This window comes from Rhinolophus sinicus, linkage group LG03 (assembly GCF_036562045.2).
Source record: "Rhinolophus sinicus isolate RSC01 linkage group LG03, ASM3656204v1, whole genome shotgun sequence".
NCBI lineage: Eukaryota > Metazoa > Chordata > Mammalia > Chiroptera > Rhinolophidae > Rhinolophus > Rhinolophus sinicus.
In genome coordinates this window covers 194,655,311-194,679,906 of record NC_133753.1, presented here as the reverse complement: position 1 = coordinate 194,679,906, position 24,596 = coordinate 194,655,311, and the positions used below count along the sequence as shown (strand labels likewise).

The following is a 24,596-nucleotide window of genomic DNA, read 5'->3' as shown; positions in this document are numbered from 1 at the left end:
TGAGACTTGGTGATGGTCCTTAGTCACATGCACCAGACATGGAATTTCAGGTCATACTTGTGACTGACAAGGTCGCTTTAGGATCTTGGAAAGGTGACCAAAAATAGAACATTAAAGTCGGTTTTGCTAACAGGCTGACATTAAAACAACAGCAAAGTAAATTCTCTTCCTGACCACACTCTGAACAGCTCTCTCACTTTTTCTTGGATAATTGGGTCTATCCCCAGGTGAAGACTGACGAATACTCTCCTACCTGTAACCGCAACGCATGGAAATTTCGGTTTGCTTCCTTTGCTTTGGCCACAGGCATTTCTGCGGGCCCTGGAGGGCTGTACCAGCAATGGCTCGGAAAAGCGAAGGTTGCAAGAGCTGTGCAGCAGGCAGGGGGCGGCCGACTACAACCGTTTTGTAAGAGATGCGGGTGTCTGCCTGTTAGACCTCCTGCTGGCTTTCCCATCCTGCCGGCCACCACTCAGCCTCCTGCTCGGTGAGTGGTCCCTGCGCCCCAGGGCAGCCTCTGGTCACAAACACTGAGCTCTCCTATCACCTTTTGAATTCTATGCAGAGTTGGGGACACCTCTCAGTGATCAGGAGTAAACACCTTACAGTTTGTCTTCAGGGGACCTGGGCATCTGAAATGCCATCCAGAAGACAAAGAATCCCTCTGCCACCTCTTTCATGTCTTCCTTTTTACTTCTACCATTGTCATGATCATTTTCTCTTTCAGTGTACCCAGTCTTAGCTCTTTTTTTTGCTCAGCATTCAGCCTCTTTTTTTCAATTAATTTTACTGTTTTTTTAGAAAGCATTTAGCCTAATTTTATCTAAAAGTGAGCTTTCTAAGAAAAAAATTTGTTTCAAAGATAATGAACATCAGGGTTAATTGATGGAGTTTGGTGAAGTGTGTGCTTTGTGTGCAGGAAACAGAAGTGTCCCCATCTGGCCAAATCCAAGTTTAGGGAGCAGAGAGGGACTCCATGTCGCACCAGTACAAGGGGCCTCCCTCAGAGTGGGTCTGGGCGTTAGTTAGGCTTGGGGGCGCCCGTCACAATACTCAGGTGGAAGTTCATCCTGGTTTTTGCTCATTTGTCTCTTGGGGTTCTCAAACTCCAACTGGAAAATTTACGATCCTCCCTGAGGGTCTCGTGTCGGGGGAGGGGAGGTACTTTCAGAGGCGTCTCAGGAAGGGACTGGAGACTTTTACTAACGGTGACTACAGGAATTTTAAGGATTTTTAAACCTTTATGACTTTCCTGTGCTTGTAATTTTGTCAACTTCTGTCCGTTTTCCTGTAGTGGTAAGTAGTATAATCCTTAAAATTTGCCCTTGTCTTTGGTGACAGGAAAACATGTTTTGTGCTTTTTGCTGTTAGGCCAGCAAGGTCCCTTTTCTTGCCCAGTATGATTAAGGACCCTCTCCTTTAGAAGTCAGGCCCTGCTTTCTTTTCCTTTTTATTCTGTTCTCGTTCCTCCTCCTGAAAAGGGTGAAGCAGTGTTACTGAGTGAGGCCCCGCTGCCCTGCTCTGCCATGTTCACACAGATCATGGCCGCGTCTCAGAGCCAGCATGGGCTTGGGACCTTGACATGGGCAGGAAGTCACATGGCGTCTGCGACGCTCTAGGTCATAGAGGAATCTGTTTCAGTTCTTTTCATGAGTTTTTCTCTCACCTTTTTAAAACGTAGGTATCATTTATTGCATAGTTATGTAAAAAATGAATAAAGGCATTGCGACTTATAAAAATTTAAATTACTTTCCAATTTCCTTAAGAAAGCTTAATATTTCTAAAGCTTAGTATTAAGTTGAGCTGTCTATGAAAACTTTTTCTATTTATTGAAATAGCCTTTTTGGGAAGGTTTTTCCATATTTTTGCTAAATATTTATTACAAACACGATGTTGAAAATTTTTACTGTTACGAATATATGACATTGAAAAATTCCAAAGCTTGTTAGTGGACAGTAGGTATTCAGGTATTAATTCCTTAACATTCTTTGAAAGAGCACCTATGTATCTTGAATCCACCGAGTTTGTGGATAATTTGATTTAAAATGCCCATCACTACACTCCCATTTTTTTGTTATTGTTATGTAAATATAAGAAGGAAGACTTGCAAGCCTAAGTATTTCCCATAATTCTTAAGGTAGTGGTCTGTAATCTTTTGGGGTCATGGTTTTATTTCAAATCTGAAAACTGAACACTCTGCCCAGAAAACTGCGCATGTGTGCACACACGGACACACGCACACGTACACACACACACAGACACACACGTACACACACACACGGACACACACACACAGAAAATGTAATTGGCTCCTTGACCCTGAAGTCCACTCATGGATCCTATTCTTAGCATCCTTTGGTTTAAGAAACCAGCCTTTAGGTAGAAATACTGGTTTCAGATTAAGGAAACACAGTAGGTCAGGTTTACTTTAGGAAATGGAAGAAAGTGTTCAGTAATATTTTACTTAGACTCAGTGAATTGAAAACTAAAACAAATTATTTTGAGTATTCTAAATAAAACAAATCAAATCAGACCTTGAATGTTTTACCACTTACGTACAATTTATTTTCAGTCGCAGTGACTTCTTAATTGTTTTTTTTCCTAGAACATCTTCCTAAGCTGCAGCCCAGACCATATTCATGTGCAAGGTACTGATATTTATTAACATAATATATGGCATCTTTCTCCCAAAATGTTGCGAAGCTCTGGCTTCCAAATCCTTAGTAGCTGCAAACCCATCAATGAAAACTTGCCGGATTTGCAGAAGACACGAACCAGCCTGACGGAATGAAGCAGACGTGCTCAGGACTCCTGTGCTCCAGTGGCTCAGAGACTGGGGGGCCCCCATGCTCCAGCCCCGGGTTCCCACTGGGGCCTTCCCTGCTGCTGCTACTGGTGCACCCCCACCTTCACTGGGTGGTGGGGGAGGGTGGGAAGAGACAGGAAAGATTGCACACATCTTACGTCGTCTTGAAGGCAAACAGGTCATTAGAAACTTGACTGAATGGCGTCACAAAATGAGCGCAGGGCCGGGGCCTTTTAAGTAGCAACGGAAGTCTCCCTCTGAGGAGTTGGAGGTAGATTAGAGCCCTTTGGGAGACGTCCTCACTGCTGTACAGAAGCCGTTCGCCCTTTATGTGTTGGTCCTCAGAGAGTTTAAACACGCATCTGTCTTTGCAGCTCAAGTCTGTCTCACCCAGGGAGGCTCCGCTTCGTTTTCAACGTGGTGGAGTTTCCGTCCTGCACGTCGGAGGGTGTGCGGAGAGGCGTGTGCACGGGCTGGCTGGCCTCGCTGGCTGAGTCCATTCTGCTTCCCGGTGGCGGGAAAGCCCGGGCCGCACAGGTACTGGGAGTGTCGCTCGGGATCATTAGTTATGTTCTTTGCCTGGACTTAGTGACATGTTGTATGTTTTGATACAGCACGCAGCTAAACCTCATTCAGGACCATGTGCATAGGGGACAATTTACAGTCCCATCCATAAGGATGATTGAAATTAAAAGAACAGCAACAAAAACTGCAGGCTGTATTGTGAAATCCTCTTTCTCTGTGATACTGAAGAAATGAACGAGTTATTTGTAGTGTTATCTAGTGACTGGTTTGGTTGCTGTAAGTTATCGGAGTTGAAAAGTTCATAGCCCTCAGGGGGGATTAAAACCTGGTATACACTTGAGCGGTGTAAGGGAAAACTGCTGCTGAAGTTGCCCTTTAACTTGGTATTTTCCTAGTCTGCTGTCTAGAACAGAGGTGGTGTATGTGTGTGTCCCTGTGTCACCTTACCCCTCCGTACTCCTAGATTGGTTATGTAGCAACACAATATGGAGAACCTGAGAAAATTCCTTTTTTGGAAAGGAATATTAGAGTACTGACATAAAAGTATGATGTCACTTAATGAATATATAGAAATAGCAGGTGATCTCCAGAAAGTTAAAAAATACAAGTCTATCCATAACTTACCACAATACCAAATAGGGATGCCTTTCACGTGTTCTTTCTTTCCTCACGCCCTTTTCTTCTCCCTTCCTCCCCCACTTTAACAGATTTGTATTGACTGCCTAACATTCAGACAGCAGAGGTGCAGATAGAAAGGATACCACTTAAAACTGTAAATTTCACGGTGCTTAGCAGAACCATAATTTATTCGGAAGAGTAGAGAGTGTTAGCAGCGTGACCCACACAGGCCCTCCCCGACTGGTAGGACAGAGGTTTTCAGATGTTCCCGCCCCTGGGGCGGTGGCCAGCCCCTCCTGTGGGTGTTCAGCCCGCCCAGTAAAACCCCAGCAGGAGCCCTGGCCTGATGGCCTGGCATGGCTGCCTCCTGCCCCCCTCTGGCTCCTTCCCTCTGATGTAAGGACAGGCTGGTCCAGGCCAGGCCTGCTCCTGGGGCTTGGATCCCAAGTGAGGGGCAGCCAGGGAGCAGAGCCCACCTGCAGCCTTTAAGGAGAGCTAGGGTACGTGTCTGGAGCTGGAGCCCTCTGAGGCTTCCTGCTTCCTGCAGGACCAGCTGGCTTGTCTGGTCTCAGTCGTCCTGAGGACACAGAGCTCCAGGTAGCAATCCTGCCATACCCGTCGTGTCCTGTCTGATTCTGCTTCCTGGCACTTGCCGTTACCCCTCATCGTTTGTGGGATATGTGTTTGTTGATAATGTATTTTTCTTTTCCACCGACCAGAATGTAAGTCCTGTGAAGACAAGGGTTGGGTTTTGCTCCTTTCTCTCCCTAGTGCTTGTCATGCTACCTTCAGTAAGATAGTGAAGTGAAAATCAAGTAAACAGGGCGAATGTGATTGCAGTCTCATTCCAAAACGAGAGCAGTCGTCTGACAGCTCTGCCAGTTCTTCACTTAACAGGGATAGTGTTCATCCTGTTGATGAACTTCATATGCTTTTCCTCGAATTAAAGGTTAAAATGGACCAGCATGGAATGTAGAGTGGATTCCTGTCATTCTTAACTCTTAGTGTCGCCATGTTGCAATCTGGCATATCTCACCAATTGTGCATATCGCAAAGTGAAATGAAGAGAAGTGTATTTTCAAATTGATTCCTTGTACGAATCCCTGCCTGGCACATGATTTAGGAGAAAAATCTTTTGAAATTTTAGCACAAAGGTCTTATCTGCATCACTTGTTCCTTTAGTTTTGCACAGAAACGAGTAACACTGGACCCAGAATAACAGATACAGCACAGTTCCCTAGCAAGGAGCAAGCCCTTACTTTCTCTTTCAGTTGCTTAATTTTCACTTGAAACTTTTCACCCTGTCTCGATGTTACTCTCATTGCCCCGTACGTGCAAACATGAAGCATCATATCTTCATTTTTTCGGATTTCTCCATCATATATACAGTGGGTTCATACTAGGAAGCAGATTGTATTCATGGGACTAGAAAAATAATTTGATGATTTCTCACCAATGTTCTACCGTAGGAATATCTTGCCTGTCATTTTTAAAACATCGTTGATTTTGATGAAAAATAATTTGCAAGGCAGACTTGTTTATTTCTCTGTAGTGACAAACCTGTCATGGTTTCTATAAGATTTAATGCTGCTATTTAATAACACTTCTTTGAGGGGAATTTACACTGATTTCTTCAGCAAGGATCATCTTGGTTATGTGCGTTGTCTCGGTTTTCTTTTACACACGTGACCATTGGTTTAATATTCCAGATACCCATCTCTCCTCGAACAACAAACTCTTTCCACTTACCAAGTGACCCCTCAGCCCCCATCATTATGGTGGGGCCGGGAACTGGCATCGCGCCCTTCATTGGCTTCCTGCAGCACAGGTACGTGCTTAGCGTGGCCACGGATCCCTGCTCATCCTGGGTGGAAATGTGTAACACAGAGCTGCTTTGTTTCTTCAGCGGTTTTTAGGATATTGGACTTCGGTTGTAAAACTTCTATTAAAAAAAAAGATTATCAGATGTGTGATAGCGTAACAACATAATTGTCACCACGGGAAAAGTAAACACAGATGTCTCCTGGAGAGCTTACGTTGTGCTGGGACTTCCTTTCACTGCAGCACTTTTTCTCCCCTGCTGCACCATCGTTTCTAGCGTGTGCAGCTGGGGACAGACTTCAGGCGGAGCTGTGTGCTACAGTAATGTGCAGGCTGTTCCATCTGTAACTGAAGTGTTAGGTTGGTGCAAAAGTAATTGCGGTTTTTGCCATTTTTAACTTTTTGAACCACAATTACTTTTGCACCAACCTAATATATAAACTCGGTGGTAATGGATCCACAGATCCAATTAGACCAAACGTTTCAAAGTTAAATCAGTAATTTTCAACAGAATGACAGTAACAGATGTAACGTTGTGTCAGGACAGAATGATTTGATACAAAATAAATAAATGAAATTGTACTTCTTTCACGGCTGGTGAAATAATGAAAGTTCTTATATACTATTCCCAGATGGTGTAGTTAACACCTTTTGTACGTAGTTTGTTTGTTGTTTTGTTTTAGTTTTTTCCTTAAAACAAAGGAGGGATGGCAGACACTCAGCGTGTCTCATGGGTGTGCCCATTTCTGACACCCCGCAGCAGACTGTCTTTTAAAGCCCTGTGCCACTTTTCCATTGCATGAATTGAGAATTAATTTTATTCCTAAAATTGCCATTAGTATTTAATGTAGAAATTGCCATTAGTATTTAATGTAGAAGTTAGTGTAGGTGTCACATGTGATACTTTGAATGGTCCTTGTAGCAGTGTCCTGTGGAGCTCGTACATGTCTGCAGCTCACAGGGACACATACGGTCATGTCTGCTGGCGTGGCCAAGGCTCCCGGCCAGGAACAAAGTGTTCATTCAGGAAATGAGCTTTCCGTGACAGCAGACGTGGATTTTACAGACCTATCTGGGTTGTTGGTGTTTCCTGGCTAAAGAGATTAGCGGCACACATTGTTCTATGTCAAACATCTCAACTTTCTTTTCAACCTAGAGAGAAACTCCAAGAACAACACCCAGACAGACACTTTGGAGCGATGTGGTTGTTTTTTGGCTGCAGACATCGGGATAGGGATTATTTATTCAGGTACTCTACCTACAGTTCTAGTATTGTCAGACCCAACCGAGGGTTGCAGTCCTCTTTGCAGACTCCTTCACCTGCAAATTACAGACCTCCTACTGATCCATTGTCTGCTGTGTTTCAGAGAAGAGCTCAGACATTTCCATAAACGTGGAATCCTCACTCACCTGAAGGTTTCCTTCTCCAGAGACACTCCTGCGGGCGAGGAGGAAGCCCCAGTAAAGTATGTGCAAGACAGCCTCCGGCTGCACAGCCAGCAGGTGGCAGGGCTGCTCTTCCAGGAGCGGGGCCATATTTATGTGTGTGGGTAAGTGCCAGCTGGGCGGGGCAGTCGGGGATGTGTGGTCAAGGACCAGGGCACCGAGTGGTGTCACCAATCCAGACACCTACGGATGAGATACTTCATTAAGGACAGGAATGGAAAGCAGGTTCTGAAATGACTGACATACCTTTAACAGCCAAGAAGTTGTCATGGAAACAGTGGTGAAAATTGCTGTATTGGGCCATGCTTTGTGCCATTTTAAATACATGGCTTTAAGCCTCTGAAGGTCACAATCTGTGCTGAGACACTAATCATTTAACTCGAAGTCTCAGGACTGGTTTTGTTGATCTGAGAATGTGTGATTGGTGCGGCTGACCTAGCTAAGGAAGGGTGCTGTGGTTTCGGCTTGAGAATGGATGCCAGAATCCTTTTTCTTCAAGGTGTAGTTTGTAAGGTCTGTGTTGGCTTAGCTGGAGTCATTCTTATGTTAATTTTGTCTCCTTTCTGAGGCAAGGGCTGTTAGAGAAACCCAAAGTGGCCATAGAAAATAAAAATTTTAGGAACTTTTCTACTTAGTTTAATGGGACTTGAAAAAAATCTTGCTAATGAAAAAGGAGGTTTGAAATAAGAAATTACTCTTTGTTATCCTGACACATCCCTGACATTTCACACATTTCTCTAAGTAACCAAGTCAGATTTGTTTTGTTTTGTTTGTTTGTTTGTTTGTTTTTTACACTATGATACAGAAAAAGAAATGCAGGCATAGTGAATTAGGATACATGTAAATATAATTGAATTGAGTCTCATAAAACAAAACTTTTTCTGTTTATTTTTATGACCCATTCTGGTAACTTCTGTTTCAATTGTTTAATTTTGAGAAAAGCTAGCTTTGGCTACCAGTTGATTTCATGACCCATTAATGGGTTTTTCACTCAGTTGAAAAGCACGGCTTTAGGTCGATGCTGGACAGAGATTCTGGATTTGTGTTCATTTACATTCAGCTTTTAATTAAGTACTTGATCTTCTTTTTGTCTGTGGAGGACAGTCAGTGATCAAATACAGTGGAGTTGGGGTGCACCTTTAAATAATAGAGGCAGAACCCATGGTTCAGGTACAGGAGCCGCTGAGCATCGAGAATGGGGAGAGCATCTTAACGTCTTACGACGAGAACCCAGACGTAGTCCTTCCCGACCGCTGGTGCTTCCCTTTTTACATCTGTGGGGGACATGATAGAGTTCATACTGTGGTCAGTGCTGAGGGCCCCGGATGACACCCCACAGCCTTTGTCAGGGACCAGCCCCCGGGACGCAGGGCCAAGCAGAGCAGACAGAGCCATGGAAGGAGTGAACTTGACCCTAAGCCCAGGGAACAGTACATGCCAGCGATAGACAAGTCAGAAGAAGACGGGACCAGTACTGTGGCACCCGGCGGCCACTGGTGGTGACCTGGGCTGAGGGGTAGAAGCCGTGTTGGCATGGGGGCGGGGGTGTGGATGAGGAAGGTGAGCAGCCACTGCAGGCAGCTTTTTAAAGAAACTGCCAGGAGGGGCAGGGCAGGCTCCGTGCCTGCTGTGTGAGGGTCCTGGCCGACACTGGTGTTCATTCAGCAAACGTTCCAGTGCTTCATGAGTGCCTGGTGCTGGTCCGGGGTGAGGGAGACAGAGATAAGTGAGGTGCGCCCCTCCCCCTACACGTGTGCTCCCTGGCGGCACAGCCACAGCCGCAGGTGCTGACAATGCAGCTAGTGCCATTCCTGGGCCTGCTGGGGCTCCGGGGAGGGTACTACCCTTCCTGCCGGTGAAAAGAGCTGAGACGGCACAGCACGTGGGGAAGGGAAGGGCCAGGCACGCAGAAGTTCTGAGTAACCTGTCTGTTAATCTGTGTGTGCGTGCGCAAGCACAGGAAGGCTTAGACGGGTCCCACTGTGCGCCATGACAAGGGGGAGGGGGTGACGGGTAACAGGAGCCACCCCGAAGGTCCTTGGACACTTAAGAGCTGGGCCGCTCCTGGGAAGTGGACGCCTTAGAGGACTGTAAGCTGTGAGCTGTGTGGTCGGCTGTGCCTGTTAGAATGGTCACCGGTGAAGGCCGCTGTCGAGGGGCAGAGTGACAGGTGCCTGGGGCTCCAAGACCTGTTGGGACACTTTCCAGAGAAATGGAGGGAGGGCTACGTGGAGGGAAGGGGAATTAGATTCGTGAATTAAAGAGGATTCGTAAAAAACGTCTCTCTTAAACATTGATATTATTTTTTCCTAGCGATGCTAAGAATATGGCCAAGGATGTAAATGATGCCCTTGCAGAAATAATAAGCCAAGAGGCTGGAGTTGATAAACTAGAGGCAATGAAGACGTTGGCTGCTTTAAAAGAAGAAAAACGCTATCTTCAGGATATTTGGTCGTAAAATCAGAAAATGGAGAGGATTACGTTTTTTGGTTGAAAGTACTAAAAGACAACTTGATTGAAGCCTGAGACTTTCAATTTTAACTTTATTTGGAGGCAGTGGGATGGGCAGTGGAGCACTTAACAATGCAGCAAACTTCTAGCTTGGATGGCAGCACACGCCCTGGCTTGCAGGCCCCCTGAGCGGCCGGCCCTCACTCCCCCAGCGCGTCCGGGGGCCAGGGGCCGCCTTGCGGCCTGGGGACTTCAGAGACCTCAGGGTTCGCAGGGCGTCCGTCTGCACATGGGAGGCCGCCCGGCACTTAGGTGGGCACTGGCGTCCCCTGGGTAGTTAAATCTTGTGATTTTTTTTTAATGTGAAGGTTTTTTCAATGTGAAAATAATTTATTCTTATATGAAAAATGCCACAAAGAGTATTTATATTAATGTATTAAAATGGCACATGTGTAATCAGCATATCTGATTACATGTGTATGTAACTATATCAAATGGTTGTTTATTACCAAAACTATATTTCTGATAAAAAAGTATTTTAAGGTAATGCATATAGAGATTTTCTTTTTTTAGGATGCTAGAAATGTGAAATATATTTTGAAATCCTATTTTGACATATGATTTATCACAATTACTTGTTTTTAATAGCAAAGTTCCAGAATTTAGGAGCATTTGCATTCAATTTACAGATGTGAGCAAACACACACTTTAGTAAAACTGTAGCTTTTTTCTTCTGTGCACCCCCCCGCTCCCCCCCCAGGAATCTTCATTTCTGTTCCTTTTGGAGCTCCTGCCTCCTGCCCTGTGAGGACACAGCAAGGCGGTGGCCGTCTATACCCCGGAGGCGGCCCTCACCAGGACGCGGCCTGGCCGGCACCCTGGCCTTGGGCCTCCAGAACTGGGAGGAGTAAATGTGTCGTTTATAAGCACCCAGCATCTGGTACTTTGTTATCGCAGCCCGAGAGGACTGAGACAGTACAGTCCTCGGTGTCGGTGACAAATTCTCTCCTAAAATTTGTCAAAACAAAACTAAGTGTAAAGGGATTGAATACTTTTCTCCTAAGCGCTAGTATATATTGTTTTGGGTGTTTTTTTTTTTGAGATTGACATTTAGAAAACAAATCTCTATGTGGCAAAGGCCGACCCCCTGAGCTGGGGGTCGCATCCAGCAAACTCTTAGAAAAAGATCTGAAGGTTCATCTTAAGGTTTGATAAGGCTTTATGGCTCTCTGTTCCATTCTCTAATCTCATTTTGTTTTTATAATAGAAGCAAACCTAAATAAATAAATAAATAACGCCATATGAAAACATCTGCATGTGACCTGAAAACAGATCCAAAAAGAGAAAGTGACAATCACGGTGGGTGCTGGCACCTGGCCTGAGCCGTCTTGTTTATGCATCGCAGCCAGGTTATTTCTGTCAGGTGCTGTTAGATACCAAGTTTCAGGTGGGTAGAGATCGACAGATGATAGCATAGATCTCAGCCCAGATTCTGCCACACGGGCAGATACTTATTAAAAATGTCTCAGCAGCCAGGCCCAAGGCAGCTCCTGCCACCTGTCCTGAGAGGCTCCAGCTGTCTCTAGGTGGTCCAGCCTCGTCCTGCATGAAAATCTAATTCAAAGTGGTTGTGAGTGTGTCAGGGACAGGATTTTGTTCCTCTTGTCAACTTGAGCTGCCTTCCGACCCAGTGGTGGACGTGGTGCTGTTACATTTTAGGGTTAAGCCTCAGGCGCTACTGTAAGGATCTTATGTGTGTGTGTGGTGGTGGGGGGTTACCCATAATCAGTGGTGAGATTAACAGCAGAGCCCGTGGCTGTCGCAATGTGGCTTTCCTCGTTAGAATGCTAACTCACCAACATACGTGCTGAAGGATTCTAAACTGAATTAGACACCGTAACACGGGATCACTGCTTAGTCATAAACTGTCAGATAAAGTATGAGATTTGAACTTCACAGTTAGCAAACTAGATGATGTATGTGCTGCACCCAGCAAACAGCACCCACACTGGTTCCAGTTGTACTTGAAACCTTTTTTTTTAAATTGACCATGAAAACTCAAGAAACGGCATAAGTTATGGCATTGTCCTCCGACCCTGATAGAATTGAAAATCAACCACAAAAGCAACCCACAAAGACCACAGCGAAGAACTGTACATGCCAATGACTCGTGGCATCAGGAGGAAATGAAAGTGGACTGCGGAATATTTGGGGCTGGTTTACGGTGCTGGAGGTGCCGTGGGATGCAGCCCCAGTACCCAGCGGGCTCATTCACCACACAGGTACTGAGCGCCCCTTCAAGTGCAGTGGACGCAGCAATGGGCAGGAAGCGCCTCCTTCTTGGGGAGCTGAGCTTCCTGCATTGAGGGGAGACAAATAAAACAGTTCCGTGAAGTCAGTGCTAAAGGCTAGGAGGAAGGGCCCGTCCAAAGGGGATTTGGTGTGCGGTGTTGAAGGGGCTGGGCAGCCACAGACGCACACTAGTGAGGGAGCGTCACCTGAGAAGGGAGGTGCGGCAGCTGCCGGTGAGGACTTCCTGGGGCAGAGGACAGGAAAGAAATGGGGAGGTGGAAGAGGCCTTGCCTGAGGCCATCCTAGATTTGGGGTTTTCCTCTGAATAATGTCCTTTGACGCTTACATCCTGCTGTGGGCGAGGCATGGAGGAGTGTGTAGACATCAGCTATAATTCTGTAAGGAAATTTGTCCCTTCTCCCAATTTATGTATTTTTTATCAGCATGGGCTCCTGGGTATTGAATGCTTTGGATTATAATACAGTTCCACATTAATTTTTCCTTGTTGCTCACATTGTTCCGTGGCTGTCGCGCTGCCTTTCAGGGTGACTCCTGTGTCCCTTTGACTTGCCTCTTGTCTGGAGCACATCTTATTTTCTGGCACCCCTAGATGCCCCAGGGTCATCTGCGTGTTCTCTGCCCCAGTGGGTGGGAACCCACCCACCACGCCTCCAAAGAGCCCTAACTCCTTGTATTGGAGGACCCGGACAGCCGCTGCTCTCTTCCATCCCTCTAATGTTGCCTTTTCTAGACTGTGATAGGGGCAGAATGATACAACAGGTGGCTTTGGGGTGACTCTTCTTTCATTTAGCAAAATGTCTTTAAGATCCGTCGTCCCTGTAGTTGTGTGAGTTGGTAGCTGGTCCCTTTTCACTGCTAAGTAATATTCTTTTGTGTGGTACACGACTGTTTGTTCATTCACCTATTGGAGGTAATCTGGCTTTCTTCCAGTTTTGTGCAGTTATGATTAGGTTGTAAACATTTGCGTGTAGATTTCTACATGAACATAAATTTTCAGTTCACTTGGATAAATACCTAGCCGTAGGATTTCTGGGTCGTACACTAAGTTTTTCTTTTCCCTTATTAAAAAAAAAGAAAGAAAAGAAAAAGAACAAGAAATTCTAAGACTCTGGCAACTGTTCCAAAGTGGCTTTCTCCATAATTTCTGTGTACCGATCTTCAAGGAATAATTTTCAAGCTTGAATGTCACAATATTATTTTTAGGATGGATTCTGGCTATTTGTAAATATTTTTATATCTGATTTGCTTGATTTAAAATTTCACACCAGAGAAAACGATGGCTGAGAAAAAAAGAGTAATCACATCCTGCCGAGGACAAAATCTGAGAAGCACCTCATGTGTCCGCGTTACCTGTCAGGTCGCAGGGCAGGTTGGGGGTTCGTGCAGACGTGCCAGCGTGAGCCTTGTGTGTGCAGAGCTTCCTCACGAGCGGGTCCTGTCACAGGGTCACACCTGTATTCAAAGCAGCATTCGCCTATGAAGGGGAACCGAAAGGAACCAATAATTGTTTTCCAAATGTTAAAAGTCACCAGGAACATACAGATCAGGTGGTCACACAATACAGAATCGAAGTACAATAACTCAAGCCCTGTTCCTTTGTGTTTGTCATCTTGGCCCTCATTTTACATTCCTAAGTTCCTGTTTAAATGCTGTATTAATCTTTTTTACTCTAATGTTAAGGAAACTTTCACTGTTTCTTTCCTGCCATTATCACATGTCTCATGATGTAGTTACTAAAAATAATTTTGTCCCACGGAGGAGGTGGAGTTAAACCACAACCTGCTGGGGTGTCACGTGTTGGGGGGGCCAGGGCTGACCCCAGTGTGGCCTCAGACAGAGGACGCAGCCCAGGTCACCTGTGACGAGCAGTGTCCAGAGGGAAGCGCTTTCTGTCATTCAGAAGGAATTTCATTAAAAAGCAATGAAAGAAAAACATGCTTCAATTTTGCCATTTTTAAAATGTGCTCTACTATGAAGATACGGAAGTTGGAATACAGAATGCTTAGTATGCGACTGTCATTCCTTTGCTTTCACTATTTCTGTTACTTGAAAAAGTGCTCTTTCTTCATTGGTTAGTGTCTTACACAGCCTCAGAGTGACTGAGGGTGAGTGGTGGTTACTGAAGAGGCTCTTTAGTTCTGCTGTCATGTGTTAGTCAGGAAATGGCGGGGAACTGGGTCAGGAAGGTTTTATTCCCTTTACAGTGTGGCCTGTGGGAGGCACCAGCTCTGATGGAGCTGTCTGCCAGCCCTGACAGTCGCGGGAGAAGATGGGCTTGCTCCCAGCTACACGTGCACCTCCCCGAATTCCCCATGGGCCACATAAACTAGCACCCGCTTTGTAAGATCCTAAGCCCTGCGCAGCCAGTGTCATCACGCCATTCCTTTACCCAGTTACTACAAAGCAGAGTGTCCGGTGTCGTTAAAATCACATCAAATTGAAGAGAAAATGCAGAATGGTACTTCCATTTGTATGCGTTGTAATACATGCTAATTTCTGAACATTCACCTTTTGTAACTTCAAAGCTGATCTTTATTATAAATAGTACAATATAAGCCAAGGACAAGAGTGATATTCATAAAAGACATCATTTCTTCCCTCCAACAGTGGGTGACAAACGTGGCTTAAAAAAAGGCCAGGAGACGTCCCGGGTCTCTGCAGCTTCAAGTTCTACTCACAAGAACCACATTTTCGGTCTCTGTTTTCTGAAAAGGCAGCGGACAGCCCTTCACTCTGCCCGTGCGAGACAGCAGACACTCTGCATAGTGGTTCTTTAGCGATCAATCATGAAGTTAGTGGTGTGTATGGTGCGACACTTCTAATTCTTTTTCTCTGAAAAAACTTCCGACAGCATTTTGAGTTCGAGACTAGTTAAACACGGGTGAAGCTTAATGATACACACGCCTCTTGGCCTGTTTCCCTTCACACAGCAAGAACTCGGACTGGCAGACTTTGTGAAAACCTGTGTCATGTCATCTGCCTTTGAGGAAATAGGACACCTTTATCAATATTAGCAACTGGGAAGGCGTTTCCACCTAAACACAGGCATTTTGACAATGATACATAGATGGCACCTGTAAAATGCTAGAGCTATGCCTCATAACAAAACAAGGATTTGATTTCAGAAGACCGTGTCACGTATGGCAGGGTCATATGATAGGTTTTTAGTGCCCCTGCCAAGTGCCATTCCACTGCATGGTTCCAGAACACACCCATCTCCTTGGTCCTTGATTCAACAGCAGTTAACTCAGCACCTTTCAGCAGCCTACATTCACTTGCCAAAGGTTAACAGGTAAAGGAAGAGTTCAGAAAAGGTCTAAATCATGTTCCTATTTTTCCAGATGCATGACGAACAAAAGACCATGAGTCCATTGTAAGAGCCGTTTAAATTCCTCCTTTATTTCAGAACGTAGCTATGGGTTGTTAAGATTTTTTTCCACTTCAGTATTTTCAAGGGGAAGTGAGGTGGTTGTCTTTTCTTTGTAAGAAGTTTCTCAGTGACACGTCAGCTGCCATCACAAGACCTACAGCAGGGGGACTTTGCCACGTACACGATGGAGCTCTCGTTTGCACCCTTGCTTAATAGTAACTGTAGAGAAATAAGCTGGAATTGTAGGAGGTTATTGCTCACCTCCGTTTTTCCTTCTTAATGGTCCAAAGGGACTGACCAGGCAAGGTTTCATTTGCAGCTGGACTAGAAAACTCCAGAGGGGGAATGTGACTTGATAATAAGATCTGGAAACATGCTGCCACGTAGGGCCCGTTAGCGATTCACTGATGTATTTTTGTAATTTTAGACCCGCACTTGTTGCCATTCTAGGGCACACAGTTGTTGAGTATTAAACCTGAAAGATCAAGGGCAAAATGGAGGGAGAGAACTGCTTGCCCACGAATCTGCAATTCCACTTGCTGGCTAACTGAAGGATTAATAGCCAAAACTCAAACTGGTCCTCAGAAAGCACTAACACCTCAGTTCTTGTAAAGTGGTCCCGACGGTGCCAGCGTGGGGCCCAGGTTCCCCTTTCAGGGTGCCCAAGCTGACCAGAGCTGAATCCCAGTTGGGCTCAAGCAGTGTTAGAGCACCGCGTCTCCCATTCTGTGTGATCAGTGACTGGCACGTGTGGGAGAGCAGCCGCAGCAGAGTACCGCTAAGCATGCCTTTCACCAGAGGCCAGAGGTGGAGCCCACGCCCCAGGACGGTCAGCCTTGGGGGAGAAAGGCTAAGTTTCTACGAAGCCTCAGCAAGTAGGGCAGCCTACGTTAGCTAGTTTCTGGAGTTTGGTCAAAGACGGCTCTCAGAAGAAAGGAATTTTCTGCAGTTTATCAGCTGTTTGAGCATTTCAGATTTAGCGAGAAAGGCTGGGAAGACATAGCTGTGGGCCTAAGATATTAAGGCAAATACAAATAAAACCAGCCATGAGGTCAGGTCAATGGGTGTCTCTGAGACAGGCACTGGGCCTGCCCCCAGGACAGGGCAGCACTCCAGCATCGGGAGGGGGCTGCACATTCCACCCACGGCAACGAGGACTCGTGTCTGGAGACTGGTGAAGCGAGAGTACAAGGAGGGGAACTCATGTTCCCATGTCGCCCTCCCTGCTCAGTTTATAGCAAGGGCCTTAATCTAATGATGGCCATGCGGGCTCCCTCCCAGCCCCGGGGAGGAACCCTCCACTCTCAGTGCTGGGGCTGTGGGAAAGAACTGGCTCTGTGACCTTTCCCAGCCCCTCGGCATTGCTTGGCTGGGAAAGCTCTGTGTTCAGAGTGAAGAGTCTCCTGAGATTGGAGAGATTTGGGCAGAGCAGCCTAGGAGAAGGGGAGCAGCTGCAGGAGGGAGGACGTTATTGGGAGGCTCAGCTACAAAGCTGTGAACTGTGCATTTTCAGTGTAATGTACATGTTTATTTATCCATCCATCCTCTATCATCCATCTCCTCATTTATGCATCACCCACCCATCCATCCATCATCCATGCGCCCATCCATCCATCCATCCATCCATCCACTCATTCATCTACCATCCACCCATCCATTCATCTATCATTCCATCTATCCATCACACACCCATCAACCCATCATCCGTCTATCCATCCATCACCCATCCAGGCATCCATCCATCCATCCATCCATCCACCCATCCATCATTCATTGATCTATTCATCATTTTTCCATCATCCATCTATCCATTTATCCATCCATCTATCCATCTATCCATCACCCACCCATCCATCCGTCCATCATTTTTCCATCATTCATCCATCCATCTACCCACCCATCCCCCAACAAATGTTCATTGAGCACTGCTACAAGCCAATTTCTTGTTCAAAGAACTCAGAAATTTGCTTGTACCTCCTGAAAAAGATGCTACACTTTCATGCTTCTGTGCCTTTAAAAATGCTGTACCTGGTGTTTGGAATGACCCTCCCATGTGCCATCCCTGCTTGTGGATTTGGCCAACTCCTATCTGTCAATCAACACAGCTCAGAGGCAGCCTGCTCAGTGTAGCTGCCATGATTCCGGCTCAGTGGGTCCTTGGCTCATGTAACCACTGCATCTTGTCACCAGCCTCATAGCTTGTGACCATAGTGGATTGGCATTCACAGGATGTTTTCTCACTGAACTCTTAGGTTCCTTCTAACCTAGACCATATCACTGCATCTTTCTTTACCTTGAGGATAGCGCCCAGTGGACTATCCAAAAACATTTGCTGATAAATTGAGTGAAGGAAGATCAATAACCAGCTGCTTGTTTTGCAGTTGGTTCAACAAACAATCACTGGCAGGCATTTCTCGTGTCTGCCAGGCCCATGCGGGAGCTGAGGGCACTGCAGTGAGTGAGTGAGACTATCCCAGCGTCCCTGCCCTCCTGGAGCTTTCACTCTGACCCAAGTCAAATGCAGAACACACAGCTGTAGACAGCACTTGGGATGGCCAGAGGCATCAGGTTAAAGATCCTCTGGCTGTGAGAACATCAGGTAGCAGTGATAAAGGTGACAGGGCTGCACCCAGAGCTGTGGCAGGAGGAATGCAGAGGACAGAGCCCTGGGGCTGTGGCAGCAGAAGAGGCCCTGCCCAGGAGGACACGGGCTCTCCTGCTGGTAATATTACCCTGCAGGTGTCTGGAATCTGGGGGCTGAAAGCCCAGCCTCCAGACAAGTGGAAATTAATTGCTAAGAGACGAAGAGACAACTGAAAAGGAACACCAAGAAGAGCAGCTTTTCAGAGGGAGCGAGCGGAAAACGGAAAATGGACGAGGCATTTGAAGCTCTCGGATTTACCTCAATATTGGAAGCAGTTATTTCCTCAGCTTTTAGAATTTAGCCCTGAGGGCAGTGCAATTGGAAATGACAGCAGGATCCTGTAATGTTGACTTTGAACCTCACACGTGGGAATGGCTGGACTGGATTCTGTTACAAGTGCCCACATAAACCTCTGGGGTGCCCTCACAGGGCTCCTATTTCAAACCGAGTATCTGCTCCACACCCCAAAGCTGCTTTGTGTGGGGGAATCGGTGGTGAACCAGGAATCACAGATTGAGGGTGGGGACCTGTAGGTGAGATCACTTACAAATTGGTGTAAGTATTCATTGAACAATGGATTGGGATAGATAGTGTTTGAAATGACACAGGAAGACTGTATGTGTCAGCTTCCTGGTGTACGGTCTTTCCGCGCTCATGATTATAAAAAGATGGTGAACAGCACACTTAGGACTTTTATTTGTAGAGACATCAGGGACATAAAACCCCCACATTGCAGGGCTGGTGCCAGGTGGGGTCTCGGCTATCTCCACATGTCATGAAATCCCTTGGCAAACTTTGTCCTTTTTCTGTATGTTCACTTTATTGCCTATGATACAGGCTGTGATTTTCCTGCTGCTTCTTGTGGGTTATACAGCTTGAACTAATATCATAGACAGAAGGGGGAAACAAATAGCAAATGTTCTCTTGAGACAGAAAATGCATGATACTGTTTCTGACAATTGTCAAGTTCTGGGCAAATGGCAGCCTTCTTATTTTGGTTTTGTGACTTTTGTCAGCTATCAAATTGATTCCTCCTTACTTTCTTACATACCTTTGTGGACCCTGAGAAGAAAGATTCATCTGATGTGATGTGGGCCTGGCGTTTTCTTTGTGGGAAGGATTTTTAACTACAAGTTCAGTTTATTTAATAGATATTGGGGTATTCAGGTCATCTGTTTCTTTTTGAGTGAGACTTGGTGGGTTGTACATTTTAAGGAACTTGTCTATTTTATCTAAGTTATAAAATGGTTTCTCCCTCTCTTTTTAATGATTAGTCTGTCTAGATAGCAGTTTATCCATTTTATTTATATTCTCAAAGAAACAAGATTTAGTTGCATTGGTTTTCTCTATTGTGTTTCTGTAATCTGTCATTAACTTCTATTCTTAACTTTATTCTTTCCTATCTTCCACTTGCTTTGGGTTTAACTTAGTCTTTTTTTTTTTTTTTTTTTTAATTTATTTCTTAAGATGGACGCTTAAATAATAGATTTGAGATTTTTCTTCTCTTATAAATGTTAATGTTATAAATTTTCTTCTAATCATGGCTTCAGCTACACATTACAAGTTTGAATTTTAATTTTAATATGTTATTATTTCCTTTTCATTTATCTGAAAATACTGTCTAATACCCCTTTGTTATTTCTTCTTTGACTGATACGTTACTTGGAAGTGTGTTTAGTTTGTAAATTTGCAGATTTTTATTTTAACTCCTTGTGATTGAAGAACATACCCTGTATGATGAAAATCCCTTCTCATTTTTGGAGACTTGTTTTATTACCTATTACCTATAATATGGCCTATCTTGCTTCTGTTCCATGTTCACTTTAAAAGCATGTGCATGGGTGGAGAATTCTGTAACTGTCAGTGAGGCCACGTTGTTTTTATAGTGTACGAGTCTTCTCTATCCGTACTGATTTTCTGTCTGCGCCGTCTGTCAATATTTGACAAGAGGGTGGGAAGTCTCCAGTTATAATTGTGGGTTTATCTCTTTATCCTTTAGTGTCAACCCAGTTTCAATATGTTAATACATATTGAAAATGCATGTACTTTACTATTAGGTGTAAGCATTTCGGATTATGTGCTTTTCATTAATTGACCTTTTCTCATGAAACTGCTGTTTGTCTCCCTGGTAATATTCTTTTTTCTCAAATCTACTTTGACATTAACATAGCTTTCTTTCGGAAACCGTTTTCATGGTATAACTTTTCCTACCGTTTAATGTACCTGTGTCTGCACTATGAAAGCTCCTTTTCTTATAGTATAAACTTGGGTCTTATTATTTTATCTAATCTGATAACCTCTGCCTTTTATTTGGAGTATGTAGGCCATTTACAAATCATGTAATTATGCATCCAGTTTGGCTTTTATCTACCATCACGCTATTTGTTTTGATCACTGCAAAGACCTCATCAGTGGTTGGTGTAAGTGTGATGGGTCTGCAACTCAAGTCTGCGCCTGTCAATCAAGGCACCCTTTCCGTGGCAGTTAGTGTTCTGGAAACACCATGGAACCGGCCATGTGTTTTTTATTCTAATTTTGACCCAGGTGGGGGCAGAGAATTTTATCAATATGAAAATAATATATACATTTTCAGCATTTAGAGAGAGTAAAATTCCTATGTCAGAAATTTATTTTTTGAGGCCGTATTTGGCAAAATGCAGCCATAGTTTTATCAATTGTTGTGGTTTATATGGTCCTTAGAGTATGGCTCTATAGAAAACCACTGTTTAAAACTTGAATTTAGTTTATTTCTAAAACGATGGTTTATTCACTATGTTTATTTGATCTTAAGAATAAAAGTTTTTCCTTTAATGATTTTAGCAATACTGTGTTAAGTTTTTTGGTTATGTGCTTTTATATAGAAAAAGGGAGTCCCTCACTTTCTTTAAAAGATACTTATTTAGGAGAAGGGAGTGCCCTCATGCCTCAGGCTTTTCATAGAGCCCCATCACATCTGCTGCATGCGAGCTCAAAGCCCAGTGCTCTCAGCTCCATCACATCTGCTGCATGCGAGCTCAAAGCCCAGTGCTCTCAGCTCCATCACATCTGCTGCATGCGAGCTCAAAGCCCAGTGCTCTCAGCTCCATCACATCTGCTGCATGCAAGCTCAAAGCCCAGTGCTCTCAGCTCCATCACATCTGCTGCATGCAAGCTCAAAGCCCAGTGCTCTCAGCTCCATCACATCTGCTGCATGCAAGCTCAAAGCCCAGTGCTCTCAGCTCCATCACATCTGCTGCATGCGAGCTCAAAGCCCAGTGCTCTCAGCGTGTCATTTCATTGCTGTGCCTGGGGCATCAGAGCCCTGGTGGGAAACAAAGCAAAGGCCAATCCGTGAAAAAATACAAGTTTTAACTCTATTTCTCATTGTTGCTTTTATCCCTTTGTTTGTAGTGAAAATGCTATTGTAGCTCCTCGGCAAGATATGAGGACGGAAGAGTAAGCGTGTTTCTTTTCTATTTAAGCATGAACTACTTTTAATTCTCATTTTCTAAGTGAAGAGTCAGTACAGGACAGAATACGTTTCTGGACTCCTGAAACGGTCTGTTATCCTTGAGTGCTAAAACACCTGAGTGTTTCCACTGGTGTCTGAAGTGTGGGTTTCCTGTGTGGCCTGGCAAAGAACCCAAAAAGGCCCCCGAATAGGGACTTTATTTGTTCTGGCAATTTCCTTTGAGATCCCCCTGGGTTGGTTTTCCTCTGCAGGGGACGGGACAGTAGTGGCTTTGATGAGGCAGAAGAGCTGAGGAAGGAACATTGTACACCACAGGCAAACACTGTCCAAGGTCCCTCAGCCGGAAGTGAGCACAAGTTGGGGAATTTGGCTGAGGCTGGTGCCATGGTTTCCACCTGAGGAGCAGTGCTGGGCAGCTTCCCTACCCACCCCCCAAGCACTCATTACCAAAAACACCATATAAATAAATAAACAAACAAACATAAAACCCAAAGTAGAAAACAACACCTACAGATGATATGTTTCATCATAAAACAAGCTTCTAGAACTTCAGGTCTTGTCAAAATAGAACTATTTAGGCAGTTTTTTAAAAGAAGCATTAATGTCATAATTCTTCCATAGACTGTTCTTCCAGAAGTATCAGTGGCAAGAGTCAGTCCATAGAGGAGAGGAGGATGGGCTCAGTTTCTCCCCTCGTCTGTCTACTTACTTTCTGATAAATCTCCCTCCCCTCTTGTATAAATTGTTCCTTCTTCTGGTGGCCAAGACTGGCAGACTGAACACATTCCCTGGACCATGAACACCTTGTCTGTGAATTACACAGATGCCAGTATGAAACACTTGCCATCAAGACAACTCAGATCTAAATTTCCCAGGAGTGAAATAGGACCGAAGCTTGTACGTCCGTTTACATTGCAGACCCATGTCTATCAGTATTTAAGTCTCCAGCCCTCTGGGGTGACTCAGTTATGATGGGACGTGAGGTTTTACCTACATCCAAGAGTCAATCTTGAAACTTTCTACAACTCTCAGTGACAAAAAACATTCTCGGGTTCAAGTCCACTATCAATTTGGACTTTGCAGTCTGTGCCATCCATGTGCCATGAAAGTTACTGTCTGTGTTGCAAACAGATAGTAGTCCCCCCACTTGCCCTCTCGGGGTTAGGAGACGGGAGTCCTTTGAGAGTCTTGAGCTCCCAGAAGACAGGGCGCAAAACCCATTCCTGTCCTAACACCCTGCTTCCGCTCTCTGAGCAGCTGTGCCAAACGGCTGCACGATGCTGCACGATCCAGAAGCATGCCACATGGAGAAAGTGGTTAAACTTATGGAAACTTGATTCTACAGTCTTCAGAAGGGACAGTTTAACTCTAGGCTGCTCATGTTAACACATTAGCAGAGGCAGGTGAGAGACTTGGATGGATTTTACTTTAGGACTGATAGGTAAAAGCAAGCGATTATCCAAAACTAAGGCTTTAGGGTGCTTAGGGAGACAACATAATCTGTCCTTGGTGTGTTGAGACATCGTTAGACTTCGCACAGAAAATCAGCCACCTAACCAACGGGGTGGGGTGAGGGGTTCATGCCAGCACTGACCAATAACAGCAAAACTATCATATTCAAAGCAAAAATCTAAGCAAATTCAAAAGAAATTTGATAGGCACCATTTTTTCCCTATGCAGACAGATGTGAGTCTTGAAATTTTTCAACGTAGAGAGCTATATTTAGTTGCATGAGACACAAAGACTATACAATCGTCGTAAAGCTGTCAGTGGCCCCAGCCGTCCCCGGGCACCTGCAAGAATGATGCATTTAACTAATGACAAAGTATCTGCGTATGGAGAGCGTCATACATCTTCCACGTGTTATAATAAAATACGTTATCAGTGCAGCAGAAAGGACTTCTGTCCCTACCTGGCATTGATGCCGGGGAGTCCGAGCCCTAAAGTGTTAAGAAGTGACAACCTGTGTGGAATCGCTCGTGGTTCCTGGAGCAGCTTCAGTGTTAGAATCAAGACCTGCAGTGGTCGCTGGTGGGACACCCTGGGTGCTTTATTCAAGGGCCCAGCTTGGGAGCTGTCCAGCCCTGGAGGCTGCAGACGAAAACCAGGAGACATCACATTCACGAAGTCCTTTCACTTTGTTAAACCTCATTGACCTTATAATCAAGACCCGAAGAACTGAGGCGCATGTTGGCAGTGGGTGATAACTGTGGAATGTTCTAGTAGTGGACCCCTGCGCTGGGAATTTCCTGTCTGTTTGGAGTCTCAGTGGGTAGGAGCGTGTTGTGCTCACAGAGAACCTAGGAGGAGGCAGCCTCTGTGACTGTCCTTCCGCCTGGGAAGGGGGTGCACCTCCCAGGGCCCAGGGCCCCGGAACGCGGTGTCGGGAGCAGCAAAGGGGCCCAGCTTAGAGGGAGGAGTCAGGGCTCAGGGACACCTGAGGGGCAGGTACTCAGCCTCTGCTGTGATCACAGGTGAGGCGGAGGCAGCTCCCTTGGGGAGGAGCCGGGTGGTTAAGGTGCAAACGCCCCAGGACCTGTGTGCGGGGACGGCCCTGCAGGTCTCCTGTCCCCGAGAGCCCTGGGGCCTCGCCGGGCGTCCTCTGTGTGACCAGCAGCGCCCGCCTCCCCAGCCGGGCCGCCCCTCTCTGTGGACCTCCACCCCTGCCCGGGCCGAGCCGCCTTCCCTCAGCCCCACCGGCAGGGATGCCCCCTCACCACGCCCCGCTAAGCCTCAGGCACCTGAGGACTGAATGGTTCAGGAAGGGAAAGGGGGCATGTGGGGAAAGAGGAAGAGGAGCGGGAAGCGGGCCTGACAGTGCTTGGAGCCTGTGTTCCGCGTGGCCTCCCCGAGGCCGAGCGTCTCGGGCCTCCCCCGGCCCTCCCGCCGCGCCCGCCTCTGCGCGCAGCGTCGCTGAGCACGTGCAGGGACCGGAGCGGTAAGTTGCCTCCGAGGAGGCCAGCGAGGTGGGGGAGGGCAGCGGCCGCCGCAGCCAGGTGTGCGGGGGAGGCAGCCGGGCCTGGGCTTCCGGGCAGAGCTCTTGGTGGTGGTGCAGGTGGCGAGGTGGGGACAAGGTAACTGCCCTTCTAGCTGTTTGTGAAAGCCTGGCGTGCTGCCTCGGCCGCATAGGTTCCAAAGGAACAAGAGAAAC

The 24,596-nt window shown here is 45.9% G+C and overlaps 1 protein-coding gene across 2 annotated transcripts in view; it reads left to right on the top strand.

Annotated features, from left to right (window-relative positions):
* The window catches only part of MTRR (5-methyltetrahydrofolate-homocysteine methyltransferase reductase), a 51,264-nt gene that overhangs the window by 17,943 nt on the left and 8,725 nt on the right, over positions 1 to 24,596 (top strand). For both annotated transcript variants that reach the window (XM_074329096.1, XM_074329095.1), the window contains exons 9-15: positions 307 to 487; positions 2,606 to 2,648; positions 3,181 to 3,343; positions 5,659 to 5,777; positions 6,927 to 7,019; positions 7,138 to 7,320; positions 9,530 to 24,383. In XM_074329096.1, the coding sequence (XP_074185197.1) occupies positions 307 to 487; positions 2,606 to 2,648; positions 3,181 to 3,343; positions 5,659 to 5,777; positions 6,927 to 7,019; positions 7,138 to 7,320; positions 9,530 to 9,674 (927 nt within the window). In that variant the 3' untranslated portion in view covers positions 9,675 to 24,383. The remainder of the gene's footprint in view (positions 1 to 306; positions 488 to 2,605; positions 2,649 to 3,180; positions 3,344 to 5,658; positions 5,778 to 6,926; positions 7,020 to 7,137; positions 7,321 to 9,529; positions 24,384 to 24,596) is intronic.